Here is a 19405-nt window from a genome sequence, read left to right as displayed (position 1 = left end):
CTCTGCCTCTTTTTTATTTTTCTTTTACTTTGGATTTGAAAATACAGAAAACCATCTAGACAATATAGATATAGAGATATATACAGTATATGAACTCTCTCTTTTTCTGGCCCCCCAGAGACAAATCCCACCCAGAAGGAAGAAAACCCCAAAGCTTCGCTGAGCAACAGGCGCAACAGTCAAACTGAGTTTTTATAAAAACCCCAAACCTGCAGCATTTTTTTAAAAAACCGGACAAAACGTGACCCATAGAAACGCTGAAGCCAGGAGGCCCTTCCGGGATGGATGCACACACAGACATAACCGGCTCCTTCGCTTCCCCAAACCCTCCTGGGGAATATTCCTGGGGGGGGCTGGAGAAGCCCAGAACTCCCAGTCCCCCGTGTCTCAGCTCCCCAGAGAGGGAGGCAGGTCTGCTTAGCCCCCTGGCCCACAATTTGAGGGCCGAAGCCCTGATCCAATCTTTTGGCACCCTCACCCACCCCCGGCCTTAAAGCGGTCAGTGCCCCTGAGACCCAGAAGCAAAACCGTCAGGGAACTTGTGCATCGCAGCCTCTTCTGCCCACGCAGCCTGGGGGACTCATTGGTGGGGTAAAAGAAGGAACGCAGGGACCTTTGAAAAGCTCCTGGTGGTCTCTGCTTTGAAACCTGGATCTCAACTCCTCCAATTAAAACCCCTGGAATGGGAAGTGCACCAAACGCTCACGTGTGCACACACAGACCCACAGTCACAGGGAAACAGATTGGTTGCGTCCTTCGGGTGGTCCAATAATCCCCATCATCTTCATCACCCCCACCCCCAATGCATCCAGCATCAGAATCCAATGGCAAGCAAGGATGAAACTGGGATCCTTTGCTCAAGACTTCCTGGCTTCACTGTTCCAACGGTGGGGCCTCCCTCCTTCACCCCCAGCCCCCCCTGGAGTTTCCAGGCCTGTCCACCAGCTTTACATTGGATTAGTTTTATTCTAAGGCAGTCAACAATCACCAGGCTGAGCCAGGACAATCCCTGTCCCCCCCCCCCTGCCCTACAAGACAAGCACTCAGCAGCCCCCCCCCCCGGCCCAGAGGAATTATCTGGACGGCTGAGGCCGGCACCCACCGCTCCCCCTGCGGGTGGAACGATCATCGCCCTGTGAAAAGCCTCTCCCGGCAGCAGAGAAAGGGGACGGCGGCTTCTTATGCTTATCTTGGGGTGAACCTGGACTCTGCCCCCTGATCATACAGGCACTCTGGCCAAAGGGGCGTAACTGATAAATGGTTCCCAGGTATTTCATGGGAAGCCGTATATCACTTCAGCTGTAAATCAAGAGTCATGTCATGAGCTGAGAAGGCTTCCCTCAGAACGCTTCCTTTCCCAGACACTGACGAGGAAAAACGCCTGTTTCGCCCTTCAACACACACAAGGCTCTTGCACCGCATGATCCAGACACCTCCTTTATGCATGGATGTGTGTGCATGCACACTTGCTCACGCATAGATATGCATACCATAGTTACCTGTGTAATAAGCAGCTTATATACAAGACAATTTCCTGCTGAAATGTTTACAAGACACGTCTGAGACAGCGACAAAAAACACACCTCTAGTTTGCATAGGGATTCATGCACACAGACCTCAAGACACACAGGATTCATAAACACACATAAATAATAAGTCTCTGTTGCATTGTAACTATTCCCCCCACATGGGCAGCCCCCACCGAGACCCTGCCCTCCCAGGGACACCATCCACTCTCTGCCTCAATCGGCAGCCGGGCCACGAATCGACCGCTGGCCCTTTGCAAGGAGAGAAGGTGCTTTCAGTGGAGTCCTTCCAAGGGGCCTGAGCGGCTGCGTCTCCCTGGGAGGGTCTCTCCTGGCTGGACATACCGGGCACGCCCAAAGGAACCAGGGATTAGCTCCTTATAAACACTTGCTGCCCTACAGGGTTTTTTTTGGGGGGGGTCACCCAAGAGTCACTGTGGGTCTTGACTGTGGCATCGTCCTGCCCGGAATGAAATGCCCCCACCCCCATTGACCAGAGGGCCCCCGCCCCAGCCTTTACGAAAGGGATCTGGCTTTGTTTTCTTGTTCAAAAGCCCCTCGGTTTCCTCTGCAGGAAGAGACCACTGACACAGGATTGTGCTTTTAAGACAAATCACATACCCAAAATTCGATAGCTGGGCACAATTTGCACACATACACACTCGCACACGTGCTGGATTTTCTGGTTGTCCAACTGGTTATAACCCAGAGAAAAAGCCCAGAGGAAAAACTTTCAAAAGTCTCGAAACCCCCCTCTCTAAATGCTCCCTTTCCTCTCAAGTGGGCTGGGGAGACTCAGAGAATGAAAGACCCCCAAGAACGGAGCGGGCAGCCTGGGCAGTTTCCTTGCCTTCTCCCCAAGACCTGGGCCCAGGCTGCCCTTCCACCCTGCTGTTCTCAGGATCACAAGAAGCAACTTCACTAAGGAAGTTTGTGGAAGGGCAAAGGGGGAGAGTGGTTTGCCCCCTGCTCCCCCCAGCCTCACCCTCTTCCTCCTCAACTCAAAGATGTTTACCTGCCCTGGTACCTCTGCCAAGTCTGCTTCCTCCCTGGGCTACACAATTGGGAAGCCGGCCACTCCCATTTCCTGGAGGGAATCTCCCTGGGACTGGCAGGAAGGAAGTCAACGTTTGAAGTGACCGTAGAAACAGCAGCCAGAAAGGAGCCGTAACTGCAGACCTTCCTTTCTTTGGAGTCCAGCAAGGACCTCGCCCAGAACGGCAGAAGGTTCTGCTTAGCTTCAGCAGACAGTGTTAAATACACACAGACACACACACACACGTATCTATGTGTACCAGGAGTGCACAAACACATATGCAGGCAAGCTAACGGAGAAGGACGGAAGCCTTTAAAAGCGGCTCCCCAAAACGGACTGGGGAGATTAGAAGCCCCCAGCGGAGGAGCTGCAGCACTGTTAGGAGGAGGAAGAATGGGGGGGGGCTGGGGGGGGCGGGGGGGGGGGCAAGAGACCTCTATGGCTAAACGTCTTCTGGCTGCAGGGAAACATTTTCATGGCAAAAACCTGGGAACTTGCTCAGACCAAACGGAGGCTTTTTCCTGGCAGCTTTTGCTTCTCTTGAGAAACACCTGAGTTTAAAGAGGAGCATTGGCAGGGCTCTGGCCGCACTGGCCCCTTTCCGTGGCTTCAGAAGGCGGCCGGCTCCCTTAGAGGAGTTGGAGGAGTCGGGCTGGAGAAAGGATTCCCTGCTCCGGGGTCAGAACAAGGAGGAGGGGGCCAGGCTAGGTGGTCTCCCTGGCAGCCGGGGAGGGGGGAGGCCCCCAGCAGGGGGAGTCAAGCGCAGGAGCCAAGGTCCGTTTCCATGAAAACAGACGCCTGTCAGTCAGCATGGCAGCAGGAGGTTGGCACAAAGGCCTCCAAGAAAAGCTTGAGGGCAGAGACAGGGGGGCCAATCCTGAAGGCGGAGAAGGCCCATCCCGAGCGTCAGCCGGGCCCTCCAGTGGGGCCGCCCCATGCTCCCGGCCCACAGGCAGGGCAGGGAGATCTGAAGGGAGGGGGGAAGCAAAGGCCGGGCCCCTTCTTGCCTTCTTCTCCTCCAAGGCCCCCATCAAACGCTTCCCCCTCCCTGGCCAAGACGGGGGAGAGAGGGAGGGAGGGGCCAAGGTCTTTGGTCAAGCGTCAGAAGCAGCTGCTGGGCAGGCCAGGTGGTGGGACACCAGGAAAGACCCTCCGGGGCCACTTTGCATCCTTCACCCAATCACTTGTTCTCAATGAGGGTCTGGACTTTGGAGACAAGTTCCCGGGCCAGCTGCAGGATCTGCTTGGTGTTGTGCCGCTCGGCCATTTCTGGAAGGGAGAAGCAGGGCGGAAAGAGACCCAGGGGAGACCTCAGCGCAGGGCCCCCCGAGAGGGAGCAGAGCCAGCTGGGGAATTCTGGGAGTTGACGTCCAGAGGTCTGAACAGGGGCCCGATTTGGGCAGCCGCAGCGGGTGAAAGCAGGCGGTGTCTGCCTAAACCCCAAACTGGGGCCTCTCTCTGCTGACCGCTGCAGAGGGAGGGGGGGGTTCTCTGGGAGTAGCAAAGACTCCAAGCCAGGATCCCCCCCCTGACCACCACCACTACCCGGGGAGGGGCTCGTACCATTGAAGAAGCGGATGATGTCGGTGAAGTCCATGTTGTTCTCCAGGATGATGTCCCGGTAGACCTCCACCAGGGCCAGGGCAATGAAGAGGCCGCAGCAGGGGGACGAGACCTGGGAGGCCGCCCAGATGGTCTCCCAGACAGTGAAGACATCCTCGTAGACCAGCTCTGGGGGAGGGGGGAGCAGAAGCCATGGGAGCTGCCCGGCCCCACACCAGGTCCTAGGAGCCTCCTTACACACACACATACCTAGGCCCAGGCCATGCCCCCAACGTCCACAGCCAGGAGGACCACGCTGCCCATAAAGCTGTGCTGATCAGGGCAGCTCCGGCCAGCCTCCCTGGGGCCTCTCCCACCCACCTCTCCCCAGCTGGCCCCCAACGGGTCTCGGGGCCTCTCCTGCCCACTCACCTCGCTTGAAGTCCAGGAGGAACCAGCGGTAGCAGAAGTAGAAATGCGTGTAGTCCCCGTTTTGGTGCATCAGTTCAAAGAGCTCCGAGTCCAGAATCTGCCAGGGAAGCCCGTTTGGGTCTCTGCCCCAGCCGCCCCTTCCAGGAGGGTCCGTTCAGCCCCTCCCCTCCCCCCCCCACCCCACAGCCCCTCCTGCTTGAGAGGAACAGCCCCCCATAGGCCCCTAAGCCAGGCCAGCCAGGCCACGGGGGCCCCAGTGACAGGACTGGCCAGCTGCCCCTCCGTACCTGGATGAGGGCCCGCATGTTGGCAAAGTGGGTGTCCATGGCCCCCCCGTGGGGAAAGTTCTGGTTCATCCTCTTCATCAGCTCCGTGAAGCAGCTGAAGGCCAAGGCCTCTGCCAAAGGAGCAGAAAGGACCCACGTCCACGACCCCCCCCCCACTGCTAATGCCAGAGGCTGCCAGCCCCAGACGTGAGGGTCTGCCCTCCCTCATCCAAGGGCCCCAAAGCCTTGCCGGTCATTCCTCCCACTGCAGCCAAAGGAAGGCTGTTGACCAGAGCCCCCTGGTGGATCTCCGACCACGGCAAGCAGGCCTCTGCCACCATTCCCCCCCCAGGCCGGCTGGCCCCTGAGGGACCCAGGGCCACTCACCCTCGTCCAGGATGACCAGCAGAGGAGCCAGCAAGTCACACATGCCCTGCACGTAGCCCACTTCCAGGTGGTGCCAGATGTAGCTGCAGGGAGGAGGGGGCGGTGAGGAGCTGGCCGGGGGTCAGCCGGGGCGGGGGGCATGGGGAGGCTCTGCAGCAAAGAGCACATACCCCACCCCAGGGAGAAGGCGGGACCCCCACCTGCACATGACGTTCCGCAGCTTCTCCAGGTTGGCCGGAGAGAAGTACCAGTAGTTCCGGTCGCACCTCTGGACGTCCTTCTCGATCCGGTGCAGGTTGACCGTGTAGAGGTCCAGCAGCTCCGGCTATGGGGCACAGATGGAGGGGAGGTCAATTGAGAGGAGGGGGGCACAGCACCATCTGGGATCCCCCCCCCCATGTGCTACCGATGGGGGGCGGCTTCTGACTGACCGCCTTTCCCCCCGAGAGGAACTCCGGTGTTCACAGGCCCCAAATTGGGGCGACCTTTCCAGAGGGCAGAACCCCCCCACCCCCCAATTCCTCTGCAAAGAAAAGGAGCCCACCGCGTAGGTCACCCCCGAGGAGGAGACAGGGGAGACTTCGCTCAAGGTGAGGTCGGTGACGGCCAGCGAGTGCGAGTCCAGGGCCGGGTAGAGGCTCTCCATCTCGGGCTCTTCCGAGAGGTCGTCTTCGCTCCCCATTGAATCCGGCTGCTTTGCGCTGGGGAGGGCCCAGCGGTCCGTCACAGAGGGGGGGCCCTCCTCCTTCCCGACAAAGGCCTCCAGGGTCCCGGCGGCAGAGGCTTCCCCCTGGGGTTCCCCGGCCTCCCCCTTGCCCTCCTCCATGGCAGGGAGGTGCCCCTCCCCATTGGTCTGGGCGGGCCCCCCCTTCCCACCCTCCGGCCAGCTCTCCTCGGTGCTGAAGCTCTGCTCCGAATAGGCCGAGGCCACGGAGAAATTCTGGGAGGAAGGGTGGCCGGAGTCGGGGGAGCAGGGCCCGGCCTCATGGACCCCTCCATTGGGCAGAGCCCCCCGCCGGCCGGCCTCCAGCTTCAGCTCGGCTTCCGTCGGCTCCAGCTCCTCCACCGACTCAAAGACCTGAGGAAAGACACAGAGTGGCCGCCAACCCCCATTGCTGCTCTCTGTCCCCTCGGCGGCTGGTGGGGTCGGCGGCTCTCCCCAACGGCTGCCCCCAACAAGGAGGGGGCCCTTTCCTCACCTGGGTGCTGCCGCTGGAGTCGCTCTGCAGCCGGCTGAGGTTCTGGGGGCCAAAACTGCTGCTCTGGGAAGACTGGGGGGGAGGGGGGGAGGCAGCCTCAGCCTGGGCTCTTCCGCGTGGGTAGAGGGGAGGCTCAAACACGACCCAGCCCACTTCCAAAGGTGGGCAGGGTAAAGAAGTGGGCGGTGGCCAGGCCAAAGCTGCCCATTGCATTCCAAGGCTCGAGGGAATCCCTGGGGAGGCCCCGGCCGATGCTTACGCCACTGCTGACGATGGAGTCGCGGTGCCTTGCGTGGGAGTCCAGGCTGGCCCCCGAGGAGCACTTGGCCAGGGCCACTGCGTGGGACTCCTTCTCCCGCTGCCGGACGATGGCCTCGCAGCCCAGCCACTCGGCCATGGTTTGCTCGTAGTGGGCGCGGGTCTGCAGGTCCACCTACGGGCCAGAAAGACAGGGGGAGGGGATAGCACGGCCAGAGCCTCCTAAAGACAGACCCCCATCCCCACCGGACAGAGAACCAAACGAACGAGGGCTCAAGCAAAGGTCCAGTGTGGAAGCCCTCCCGCTGACCCCAAGCATAAAGGGGGGGGCCCGAATGCACACTTGGGGTCCCAAATGTCTCCAGCCAGGCTGACCTCTCTCCGCTCGGCTTCCAGCATCCCAAACTGATAGTGTCCGAGCAGGAAAGGCCAGGCGGATTTCCGGATCTCGTGTTGGATCCCTCCGAAGTAGATCAGCCGCAGCAGCTCTTTCTCCTCGTAGCTCTGCAGACAAAGGTGCCCTTGAAAGGGGCTGAAGGGGGGGGCAGGGGGGAAGGAGGGGGGGGCTCCAGAGGGGGCCTCTCTCTACCGTGCCGTCCTGGAGGAAGCGCTCCCAGATCTCCACCGTCAGCCCCGAGCTGGCATCGCAGGGCACCTCGGGAGACACGATGGTGTGGTTGACCAGGGCCGAGAGGTGCGTCCGGACAGTGGACAGGTGTCGGCAGTAGGCCAGCCCTGGAAGAGAGGGGGCAGGGGGAGGAAGAGAGGGTCCCCAAAGGGCTCCCCTCTGAGAGGCTCTGGTTCATCTCCACCAAGGAGGGAAAGAGGGCACTGGACACCCCCACGAAGCCCAGACCCCGTGCCTTCGTTCTGCAGGGACCCAGAGGGCAGCCAGGAAGGCTCGGCCTTGGACGGTCACCGGGTGGGATATACTCACAGCCGTAAAAGGCCCGAGAGATGATTTGGTACTTCATGTTGTCACACAGCAGCTTCAGGGGGGCTCTGCAGAGGGGGGGAGGGAGAGGGGGGGGCAAGTCCCCTTCATTGGACCGTGTGGCTTGTGGTCTCAAGATTTTTATTAATATGGGTTGTTTCCTCATGGCTTATTTGACCCCTATGACCATCATTAAGTCAAGTGCATCTTGTCTTTCATGCACACTGAGAGCCTCTGCACCAGAGACAATTCCTGGTGTGTCCAGTCACACTTGACCAATCAAGATTTAGATTCTGTTCTATTCTGCCTCATGGAGGCCGAACTGAAGACCAAGGGGAGTCTGGGCTGCTTCTTCCCCCCCCTCCCTATCCCCCCCCCTTTTAAAAAAAGAGGCGCTGGGGCAGACGGTCAGTCCTGGCAGCCGTCTTCCGGGTTTGCAGCCAGGCCGTTCTTTACCTCCCCTGCCCCAGGAGGAAGAAGACCACCGGGCTGCCCAACCCGGCTACCAGAGGGGCTTCGGCCTTGTTGCAGGCCCTCATTTTGGGCTCCCTTTGCCCCCGGGGTCCCCCAGCCCTCCCCCCCTCCCCCGAGGCTGCCTGGCCTCCTTCACCTCTCGTGGTTGCAGCCGTTCAGCAGGCCGTTCTCGCTGGACACCCCCTGGCTGCAAGAAGCACAGGAGGCCTTGCGGGCACTCGGCTGCCACATGGAGGGGAGGGCGCTCCCGGGGGTCTCCATCAGATCCTGGGCGGCTGCAGGGGGAGCCGGAAACGGGCTGTTAATACGGCATGTGGGGGGGGCAGAAGCAGCGCCAATCCAGGGGCCGAGAGAGAGAGAGAGAGAGAGAGCGGAAGCCAGGAACAATGTCCAGTCAACGAAGCGGTGGAAGTGATGTGCCGGTGCCTGGAGGCTGTTGGGGCCTGGATGGGTGTCAACAGACTCAAACTCAACCCGGATAAGACGGAGTGGCTGTGGGTTTTGCCTCCCAAGGACAATCCCATCTGTCCGTCCATTACTCTGGGGGGGGGGAATTATTGACCCCCTCAGAGAGGGTTCGCAACTTGGGCGTCCTCCTTGATCCACAGCTCACATTAGAGAAATATCTTTCGGCTGTGGCGAGGGAGGCGTTTGCCCAGGTTCGCCTGGTGCACCAGTTGCGGCCCTATTTGGACCGGGACTCACTGCTCACGGTCACTCATGCCCTCATCACCTCGAGGTTCGACTACTGTAATGCTCTCTACATGGGGCTACCTTTGAAGAGTGTTTGGAAACTTCAGATCGTGCAGAATGCAGCTGCGAGAGCAGTCATGGGCTTACCCAGGTATGCCCATGTTTCACCATCACTCCGCAGTCTGCATTGGTTGCCGATCAATTTCCAGTCACAATTCAAAGTGTTGGTTATGACCTTTAAAGCCCTACATGGCATCGGACCAGAATATCTCCAGCACCGCCTTCTGCCGCACGAATCCCAGCAACCAGTTAAGTCCTACAGAGTTGGCCTTCTCTGGGTCCCATCGACTAAACAATGTCGTTTGGCGGGACCCAGGGGAAGAGCCTTCTCTGTGGTGGCCCTGACCCTCTGGAACCAACTGCCCCCAGAGATCAGAATTGCCCCCACCCTCCTCGCCTTTCGTAAGCTCCTTAAAACCCACCTCTGTCCTCAGGCATGGGGGAACTGAGATATTCTCTTCCCCCTAGGCCTATACAATTTATGCATGGTATGTTTGTGTGTATGTTTGGTTTTTAAATTAGGGTCTTTTAAACTATTTTAAATATTAGATTTGTTATACTGTATGTTGTTTCACTATTGTTGTTAGCCGCCCCGAGTCTACGGAGAGGTGCAGCATACAAATATAAATAAATGAATGAATGAATGAATGAATAAAATAAATAAATAATAAAATAAATAAAATAAATAATAAAATAAATAAAATAAATAAAATAAATGAAATAAAATAAATCATCTTATTTTTCTTCATTTTCTACTTAATCTAAACCTGTCCGTGAGAAACGCTTCCATCTGGGGCTCTTTCAGCGAAGGCCGAGGGGGTGAAGTTAGTTAGACGTCTCCAACTGGAATAAAAGGCCCTTCTCCCCTCTTAGGGTCCCTCTCTCTCTCTCTCTCTCTCTCTGAAGGAGGAAGGGGGGGCCCAGGAGGAAGACACACTTTCCCCCCTCACACGAGGGGCATGGGGAGAGGGTCCCTGCCTTGCTTGCCCAGCCTCAGGCCCCCTGACACCACCAAGGGTGAATGGGGCATTACAGCAGGGCTGTCTGGACTCCGAGCTGGTGGGGGAAGGAAACCCCCCCCCCAGGAAGGCTCAGGGGCCATTTGGGGATCACCACGACTTTGCCAGGGATCCCGGCCATCCACGTCGCCTCTTGCCCAGAAGCACCAGGGTTGGCAGAGGGGGGGGGGCAAGGCAAGAGCCGTTAACCACAGCTGAAGAAGCAGAAAAGGGGGAATATAAGGACAGCCCCCCCCCCAACCAGCCTGTTTGAAAAAAAGAAACGCCCAGAAAGAGTTTGGACGTTTATCTAAGTGACCGTCCCTCTGTCTCTTTAGCAGGCTCTGGAGGCTGGGGGGAGGGGCGAACCTCTTGGAATTACAAGACTCCCCCCCCCAAAAGAAAGCACCGGGGGTGGGGGGCACCCGAGCCCCCTCCCCTGCTTCCCAACCTCTGGGCTTTCAGAGGCTCCTCCTTTTGCAAGGGAGCCCCAAGGGAGTGGGCTGGATCACGAAATGCCCCCCAGAGACCCCCCCAAGCCATGCCCCCCCCACTCTGGCCAGCATTCAAGGCAGCTGACCAACCAAACCAATTCGGAATGGTCTCGCCTTCCAATGATGAGTCAAATGGGCTGCGTTGCCCCTTGGGGAAGACCCCTCTGCGGAAACAAAACCCCCCACCTTTGGGGAAGACCCCTCTGGGGCTCCTCACCGAAGTCCTGGGCGCCTGGGGAGAGGATGCGGAAGACGTAATCCGTGGCCTCCTCTTCCTCCCTGTCCGAGGAAGACTCCGGGGGCCCCTGCAGGTGGCGCTTCTTCAGCCTCGGAAACACTTTCCCCTTCGGGAACCAGAGACGGACGCGAAACCTCTCAGCTCCCAACGGGAGGGAGCCAGAGGGGATGCTGCAGCCCACCCCCTCCCCAGGGGGCCACCCGGGCAAAGCAGCCAAGGCCCTCCTGCCTCCCTCGTCCAGGCAGCCCCAAAGAGGCTCCAGCTGCCGGTCTGGCGTCTCGCGCAAAAGGCCGAGCATCCCGTTCAGACAAGAGGCGCTTTGCCCCTGCCCAACCCCCCTTCCCCCCCCCCCAGCCTCACCTTCCCCCTTTGGGACCAGAGAGGGGGGTCCAGCTGGCCGTGGGGCAGCAGGCCGTTCTCCAGGCAGGAGAGGAACTGGAGCAGATGCCCCCCTTTTGGGAACCTCAAGGGGGGACGCTGGATGCCGTCTTGGCTGACCAGCACAACGGTGCCCCCGCTGTCCACTGTTGGCGAGAAGGGGCAGAGAAGGGCACAGGGCGGGGGCGGGGAGAAGCAGATTTGGCCAAAGCAAGGGCAGGAGGGGGCTCGGTGCCGCCCCCTCCTCCCCTGGGCCAGAGAGGGCCGTCTCAGAGGTGCCCAGGGCCAGCTCCAGGCCGGGGCAGCTGTGTGCCTTACCCTGCTGGTGGCAGTGCAGGTAGACGATCTCTTGCAGGCGGATGGTCATGGCGTAGTCCCAGTAAATGCTGCAGAGGGGAGACAGAGCCCCTCAGCCGCCAGGGATGCCTTCTCCCCCCACCCCCCCAGGTGAATGGAGCCCTCAAGGGACCCGGCTGAGCCCCCAGGGAGGGGAGCACAAGCCACAGTCCCCCCGGCCTGCCAGTCCCCATTCGAAAGAGGCTCAGGGGGGTGGGGGTTCGCATGGAAGGGCACCCACCTTTTCTCGTAGTCCAGGTCGCCCACGGAGCCGTTCATCAGCTGGTTTGGGGTCCACTTCAGCGTCATGACTTCGGCCGTCTGGTGAAGCGATAAATAGCCCGGAATGGCTTCCATGTCGTCTCGCTATCGGGGGAAGGGAAACCGGAGACACAACCGACTTGCGATGTTGTTCCCCCACGGAGTGAATTTTCAGCCTCCAGAAAACAGGCAGCCTCCCATTAAACCACAACCGGAAAACCAGCCAGGCTCTTTGGGAAGGACGAGGGCAGTGCTGGCCCTTCTCTGGCCTCTTGCAAAGACCCCCCGAATTTGCAGGTGGCATCGTGGGCGCCCAGGGAAGGCGAAGGGCCCACGAGGCCTCCTTGAGGTCAGGCGACCCCACTGGCCCCTTCCGGGCTGCTCACCGGCTGCACCAAGACATTGTTCTTGCCGTAGAGGAGGGTGGCCCTGGAGTTCTGGTGCAGCGACTCCACGTAATCCCTGGCGGACAAGGAGGGCCGGTCGTCCATGCTGCCACTGGAGTGCCTCTTCTGGATCTGGAGGCCAAAGCGAGGGGATTCCCGGCCTTAACGTTTCCATATAATTGGACTATTCAGGGGGACGTTTCCGCACTCTCTCTTTACCCCCCCCTTTTTTGGACTCTCTGAATCCCAGTGGGGTCTTTCCAGGCAGCCCCCTTTTCCCCCCTCGAGCCCCCTGGTTCAGGGATGCAGCCCAGCCCTGCCGGCCCTCCACTCCCAGCCTCTGACCGTCCCCTCCGAGACCTACGCAGAGCGCCGGGCGCTTGGTGGGCGAGTCTTGCCGGCAATGGGATCCGTGGATCCTGTGTCTCTGGACCAGCTCGTCTGCCGAGGGATCGGTCCAGAAGTGGTCAGCCGTCTTCATCTTAGTGTACTCCAGGGCACAAGGGCCCACTGTGGGAGCAGAAAAAGGGGGGACCGGGCACAGAGAGAGAGCGACGCTGAGTCTAACGTTGGTCAGTTCTTGAATCGGCCGTAGAAGAGGCGCATGATGCCTATCATGGGTTTTAATTTGTTTTCTAATGGTTTCTCTTTTTAGCTCTTCCAATACTGATACTGTACAATGTCCGTTCTGGCTGTGAGCCGCCCAGAGGCCCTTGGGAGTCGGGCAACATACAAATGGAACGAATAAGCAATAAATAAGTGATGCTCCCCCCACCCCCAGGCCCACGTTCCCTTCCTCCAGCCCACAGGTCAAGACGCCCTGGGCGGGTGTGGATGAACTGCAACCCCCCCGGCATGCCCAGCCGGCCTCCGGCCCCTTACCCAGCAAAGAGGCCAGGATGGGCCCGTCCACTGGATCCATGAGCAGGGCCTCCTTCTCGTAGTATTTGCTGCAGGGGAGGGGAGGGGGGAGACACCCAAGGGTTACGGCTGGGGAGACGTGGGGAGAAGAGTTGAGAGGCTCCCCAGCTTTAACTGTTTCTACGCCTGTTATTGCAGGAGGTTTGGTGGCTGCGGCCAGAGCTTGGCTGCCCATAAGCGGGCCCGAGAGGCCCAGCGGCCGAGGTGGCAGCGGAGCCTGGGATGGCCAGCCGAGGGCGGAGGGGGCCTTCACCTGCTGTTTTCCACCAGGTGGTGCACAATTTTGTCCAGGACCTTCTCAAAAAGTGCCGTCCGGATCCAGAGGTGCCTGGCGGCCTGTGGGGAGAGGCTGGGGGGCTTTGGAGCTTTGCGGGCACCGTCCTGCAAACTGGAGCCCTGGCTTCTCCTGGAGGGGGGCAGAGAAGAAGGCGCCCCACATTCACCATCACCGGGGCATCGCACCCCTCCCCAAATCCAAGAGGTTTTATCTTTGGAGGGGGGTGAAACCTATGTTTACATTTGCATTTTATCTGCCTGATACACGCAGGAGACCCACCGAATCCAAACAGGTTCTGATGGAACCTCAGCCAGTGGGCAAGGCAGGGGACTTGAACCCAGACCCCGGGGGCTTCTGGTGGAAATCCATACATTGGCCGAGAAGACAGCGCCCCCCACAGGGCCACCCGGAACTGACTCAACTTATAGAAGACTCCACTTTTCTGAATTACCCTCAAACTAAAGGCCAACCTGCCCCCCCCCACTGCAAAGGGGTGCAGGGGCTGAGGGGATGGCTTGGGTCAAATCTCGCTGGGGACCCCCCCTTTCCCCACCCACTCAGCACCAGCAACTTAATTGGATTTATTAGACTTCCGAGGCGCCCACTGCCCTGGGGACTCAGCGAGCTGGTCCAACTTCAGTGCATCTCTCAGCACCAGCCCGGCCCACAAGGCCCCCCAGCCCCATTACCCCCCAGCCCCCCCCTCCAAAGGCAGCGGTTCTCACGTGCTCTCGATGAGCTGCTCCAGGTCTTGGACTTTCCGGGAGAGCTCCTCGGCCGGAGGGAAACTCTTGCCCACCTTCATAAACAGGGCGGCTATCTTGTTGCTCCGCAGAAAACCGGCTGCCCGCCGCCTGAGTCCGTGAAGGACACACGCTTCGACCGCGGCTGGGAAGAAAAGCCCCAAGTCTGAGAGGCCCCCCAGGAAAGGAGGAATCTGGCCGAGGGCCCCTCCCCTGCAAAACTCAGCCGTGTCCGCACACCCCTTAGCCAGCCGGCCAGCCCCTCCCCCGAGGAACTTCCTCCCCCCCCTCCCCGGTCAGGCTGGAGACTTCTTGGGTCCAGCAGCGGCTTCCTCCAAGGAGACCCTCCCCCCATGAGGGTTGTGGGTCAAGATTAAGAGCCCGGCTGCCCTTCTGACCACACCAGCATTTCTTAAGGCCTTTGGAAGACCCACAAACACACACACACACACACTTTGTTGCTTCTCCTCCTGGGCACTGGGCAAAAATCCCTCTGTTCAGCAGCACCTCTCACCCTTCAGTGTCTTTAGTGCCTCAGTACTCCTAATTGTAGTGATAACTTTCCACTTTGTGTTTGCAAACTCTGCTCCCTGCCTGGGGGGCTCCCCGAGGGTGGAGTGCAAGTCCAGTCAGTAGGTTTTTCCTCTTGCCCTCTGCTGGGTTCCCCTGCAGCCAGGCACGGCCGTGGCCAGAGACCGTCAGCTGTTGGTTCTCAGGCCAACCTCAGAGAGGCCGGCCCGGGGCCTGCAAGGAGCTCGGGGGACAGGTAGGCCCAGCGACCAGGTGGAAGACACACACACACACACACAAAGGCCTAGGCCAATCCATCTTACCGCAGAAGGAAACGATGTGGCTGCTGTCCTCGTGCACAAACTTCCTCGTGACCGCTTCCTCCATTATTTGCTTGACCTGCAAGAAACAAAGTTCAGAGAAAGGAGATTTCTCTGCCCAGACAAATTGAAGGCCAAGAGCGGGGGAGGAAAACGGCCCCTGGAAAGGCAGGAACGGAGGAGGGGCCTCTCTAGGCTTTCCTACTGCCCCCCCCCCCCGACCCTCTTTTCCCAACCGGTCATTCCAGGCAAAAACAAGCATCTTTCACACACACACACACACCAAGTTGAAGCAACTTCCTTGCACTTCAGGAAACTCCTGGTTCGAATCCAAGGAGTTTAGAGACCAGCGGGATCTGTCGTGTGCCTCCCAGCGCCCTTTGCTGCTTTGTGAGGGGGGGGCAGCAGAGAGACGGAGCGAGCCCCCCCTTAGCCAAGCTCACCTGTGGCAGTAAACCACAGTTGCCTGAAAGGGCCACAGCTCCTGGGCCTCAACCCACCCTGGGCAGCTGATGTTGTGCTATCAGGGCAATGTGTGAACCCAACAACAGCCTCTCTCTCTCCAGGCAGCTCTGTTGTGTTTCAGAACTGTGTCCAATATGGTCTTTCCAAAGAGAGGAAGGGGGGAGAAATGGGCCCAGAGCAGAGGCCCCCCCCCCGGTCTCTTGAGGGCCAGCTGAGGAGCAAAGGGGAGGGGTCCTCTCCGATGTCCATAGGCCTTGAAATGACCTTTGCTTTGAGATGGTCTGTGGGACAGGACTTCAAGGGGGAGACAGCCAAGCTCATCAGCTCTTGTGGCTTGGAGGCTGGTCACACAAGCGCAAGGCTGCCCGGCAGCAGGGGAGGGGGGAGGGGTCCGGGCAGCCCTCATGCAGGGAAGCCGGGTGGGCTGGACGATGCTCCAACACCAAGCCAGGCGGTGGAGGCAGCAATTTCATGACAACGACACAGCTGGAATCAAGCCCATCCAGAAGGGATCTGTAGCCGCCTCCTCCTCCTCCTCCTCCCTGGCCATTTATTCGGCCATTTATTCCGGGCACAGCATCCCTTCCCATTGCTATGGCAACCCTAGTGGGAGGGAGGGCGGGAGGGGCGTTCTGCATCCTCTGGAGATGGAGGGGCTGGAGAGCAGTCTCCCCGGCAGCCCCTCCCCGAGGCCAAGGCCCTCATCTCCGGCACCAGGCTGGCGAAAGAGAAGGAGGGGCAGGCGAGCAATGGCCGCCCAAAAGCCACAGGAGGGGGGGGGACCTCTGGTGCTTTGGATCACGGCACGGCTCCTGGCTCCAGCCTCAGCCTCGATCTGCCCCCCCCATCCAATCCCCCCCCAGCCGAGGGGCCAGAGTTTGCTCCCTCCCATCCAAAGGCCAGGGGCTGCTGGGCAAGGGGGCAGCCTGAGGACCAGGAGAGCTGCCATGTTCCTAGCTTCCTTAACAGGAAGGAATTGGCCTCCACCGAGACCCCCCCTGCAGAAAAGCCCCCTCCCCCCACCCCGGGGCCCTTCGGAGCACTTTTGCACACGGGAGTGGCTTCCCACAGAGGCAAGGGCCACCCAGGGATGACCCTCCTGAGCCTCGCCTTTAAAAATATTTTCTTAGGCCACTCATGCAATAGCTCAGGGCCCCTCCCGAGCCTCGTGCACATCGGCCCAAGCAGGCGGGGGAATCGCTTGTCCAGCGAACCAGGGGCCATAATCGGAGGTCAGTTGGGGGAAAGATCAGAAGCCGCGTGAGAAAATATGATTTGACGGAAAGAGGAGAAGATGCTTGGAACAAACTCCCAGCAGACGTGGTTGGTCAATCCACAGTCACTGAATTTAAAATATGCCTGGGATAAACCCTGATCCATCCTAAGATAAAATACAGGAAATAGTATAAGGGCTTTTTCTGCCATTAATCTTCTAGGTTTCTAGCTTTCTATCTCTCAGACCGGCATCTCCAATCCGTCTGTCCTGCCGAAAGGACCTTACATCCTGCCAGGGAGGTTTTGCCACATTGCCCAGCAGGCTCCACTCTGGAAACACTCATAAAAGTGACACCTGAAGAAGGCCGCTCGATATGGGTTTGGGCCCCCTGCCCCATCCACCCTTCCACCTTTTAAAGAAGGAAGCAGATCCCGGAGGGAGGGAGGGGGTCTGGTTGGGGGAAGGACCCCAGAGCCACTGTGGCTAGTCAGGGCAAAGGAGGCCTGCCAACGCTGCCGCCCAGGGGGCACCAGTGGGCAACGGACCCTCTCCTGTGGCCCCAGGGGGGGCAAGAGTAAATGGTTGACCCCCTCTTCTTCCCCTTTGCCTAAGCTGCTTTCAGAAGCCAGGATCCGTTTTGAAGGAAGCCACTGGAGCGTCTGGAGCCCGGATGAAACCCGAGACCCTGGTCTGCTGCAGCCAAGACCCACCGTGTTGGGTCAGTTGGGGCCCTGTGGGATGACCCCAGAGCAGCTCTGCACCCCAGCCCCCCTCACAACGCAGCAGGGAAGCTCAGGGAAGCATTTTGAGGTCAGCTGAGCTCTGGGGAGGGAGTGAAGAGGCCGACCTCCTCCCAGCCACTGGCTATGAACACACGGAAGGCTTAGGCCATCCCCTCGGCCATCTGTCCCTGTACACTGCCACCAGCCTGCACCAAAAGGACCAAACAGGAGCCTTTATTTTAATTTTTTTAAAAAATGGGGGGAATGGAAGGAAGCGAACAGCAGCTGCAACATTTCCAGCATTGGGTCGCTCTTTGCTGCGCATCCGGCAGACCCTGGCTGGGGGAGCAGTGACGCCCCCTCGCAAGGAGACCCCCAAGGACAGACCCACTCCCAGCAAAGCTGAACACATGGGTCAGGGGGGAGGGGGGAAGTTCCCACATTTTGCATAAAATGCTGCTCAGGACCCTCAAGACTGGAAGCCCTCCAAGCTTCCTCCAGGCTGTCAAGGGAGGGGGCGAGCAGCCGGTCCAGGACCCCCAGCCTTCCCACCCCCACCAATGACTCCGTTTTGGGGGGGCACCCCCAGGTGCAAGAGGGGCTGCCTGACATCATTTCACTCAACGTGGCTCTCCTCTCAGAACCACTGAATTTTGCACACGCCTGACGAGTGTGACGCACAACTCCCCCTCCTCCCCCCTTTCCTGGGCTCCCTTTCTGGCCCTGGGCTGCTTCGTGTGGGCCTGGTGCTGACTCGGTAGAAGGCAGCCGTTCCCATGGAAACAAGCCGACATTATCAACCCAGAGTCTGCACTACCGGGCCAGGATGGGGAGAAGAACCAGGGAGACGGGACTGCCCCCAAATGCTTGAGGGCACTGCAGAGGGGGAGGACAAGAGCCCTTTCTCTTCCACGCAGAGACCCCGGGCTCTCATCCTCAAACGGAGGGGACATCTCGGCCTCTCAGAAGCCTTCAGGGGGGGGCTGTTATGAGTTCTCCACCTTCTGTGCTGGGTTAATCACAGCTGGGCAGAGTCGCCAGCCTCTCCTCCTCTCCATGGGGGGCATCTGCCTCTCCGCAGCAGGACACGCCAAGAGGCGGTCAATCGGTGGCAGACACACCGTCCGGTGAGTGCTGCTGCCCACCTGAAGGACCATAGCCAGAAGAGAGGCTGTGCCCCCTGCATCTTTAGAAGAACCCAAAATGTAAACATTGGTAACTTGGAATCCGGCTAAAGAGTTAAAGGACGTTTTCATCCATGGCTCAAATCAACTCAAGCAGCCCCAAAAATTGTGCCCAGTGTCCAGTGACAGGCCGGGGGTGCCCCTGAAGCCGGGCAGGCAGGCCACGCAAGGCAGGCTGGGCAGCCAATGAGCTGAAGGGGCTGCGCTGGCAATCCCCCCCCCCTGCCAGGCTGGAGCCCACAAGGCGGAGGCGTCAGTGGCTGCAGACCAACCGCGGGGCCATCAATAACCCCCAGAAAGCGGATGCCGAGCAGAGGCCTTGAGAGGCAGGCGGCACAATGGCCCCGCTTCATCATTAACCCATAAAGCCAGGGAAGCGCCCGGCTGGCAGCCCAGTGAATCAAAAGGCCTTTCAAAGGAGGCAGAGAGAAGCGGCAGAAACCCCACCGGCCCCACACAAACACACACACCCTTCCCCGGGGCCCCCGACCGTTCAGACGGGGTGGGGGGGCAGAGGAGGGCCAATCCGGGGAGCCGCTTCCTGGGCCCCCAATCCCCTTTCGAAAACCTCCAAAGCAGGGCCGGTCACTGAGGGAACAATTCCGGGTCATGACCTCTCCTGCCCCTTGACCCCGTCAACCTCTGACCCCGAGGGGAGGGGGCGCGGGGGGGGGCTCGGAGGCCTCCGAGGGGCGAAGGAGTCGCGCTCAGCCTCGGGGACCAGGGGGGCGGCGCAGGCCGGGGGGCTCGGCGGGGTCGGCGGCCGGACTCACCTCCTTCTTGGCGGTGCGCAGGAGGCGCTGGCGGGTCTCGGTCTCGGCGGGCAGCAGCAGGAGCGAGGCGGGCGCCAGACCGCGCAGGGCGGACGAGCCTCCGGACGTCGCCCCCGCAGCCCGACGCCCGGAGCCCGACACCGGAGCAGCCGGAGACGCCGCCGCCATCCTGCTCGCCGGACCTCCGGACCTCCCTCCGGCCCTCCTCCGCCCGCTGCCCTGCCTGGCTGCCTGGCCGCGGAGACGCCGCTGGGAGGCCGGGCGAGGCGAGGCAACGCGCACCGGGCTGGCAGGAGGCGGGCGGCTGGAGCCCCGCCCTCTTCCTCCTCGCCCGCCCCGCCCTCCGGCCCCCGGGCCTCGGGGAGCGGCCGGCAGC

General features: G+C 60.1%; 1 protein-coding gene across 1 annotated transcript; it reads right to left on the bottom strand.

Moving 5' to 3' along the window:
• Positions 1–1424: 1424 nt before the first annotated feature.
• Positions 1425–19310, bottom strand: SGSM1 (small G protein signaling modulator 1). The gene is made up of 24 exons (XM_070763383.1): positions 19030–19310; positions 14673–14748; positions 13822–13984; positions 13073–13225; positions 12781–12848; positions 12263–12408; positions 11899–12030; positions 11493–11617; positions 11234–11301; positions 10898–11061; positions 10517–10643; positions 8191–8329; positions 7584–7648; positions 7236–7381; positions 7022–7150; positions 6648–6821; positions 6389–6460; positions 5734–6267; positions 5390–5514; positions 5190–5272; positions 4824–4933; positions 4537–4633; positions 4126–4293; positions 1425–3831 (listed from the first exon to the last, which is right to left on the bottom strand). The coding sequence occupies exons 1-24, from the start codon at positions 19195–19197 to the stop codon at positions 3743–3745; spliced, it is 3321 nt and encodes a 1106-aa protein (XP_070619484.1). The 5' UTR covers positions 19198–19310; the 3' UTR covers positions 1425–3742.
• Positions 19311–19405: the final 95 nt, after the last annotated feature.

The sequence above is a fragment of the Erythrolamprus reginae genome, chromosome 10, assembly GCF_031021105.1.
Source record: "Erythrolamprus reginae isolate rEryReg1 chromosome 10, rEryReg1.hap1, whole genome shotgun sequence".
NCBI lineage: Eukaryota > Metazoa > Chordata > Lepidosauria > Squamata > Dipsadidae > Erythrolamprus > Erythrolamprus reginae.
Note: the sequence above shows the minus strand (reverse complement) of the source record. Positions and strands in the feature narration are given on the sequence as shown.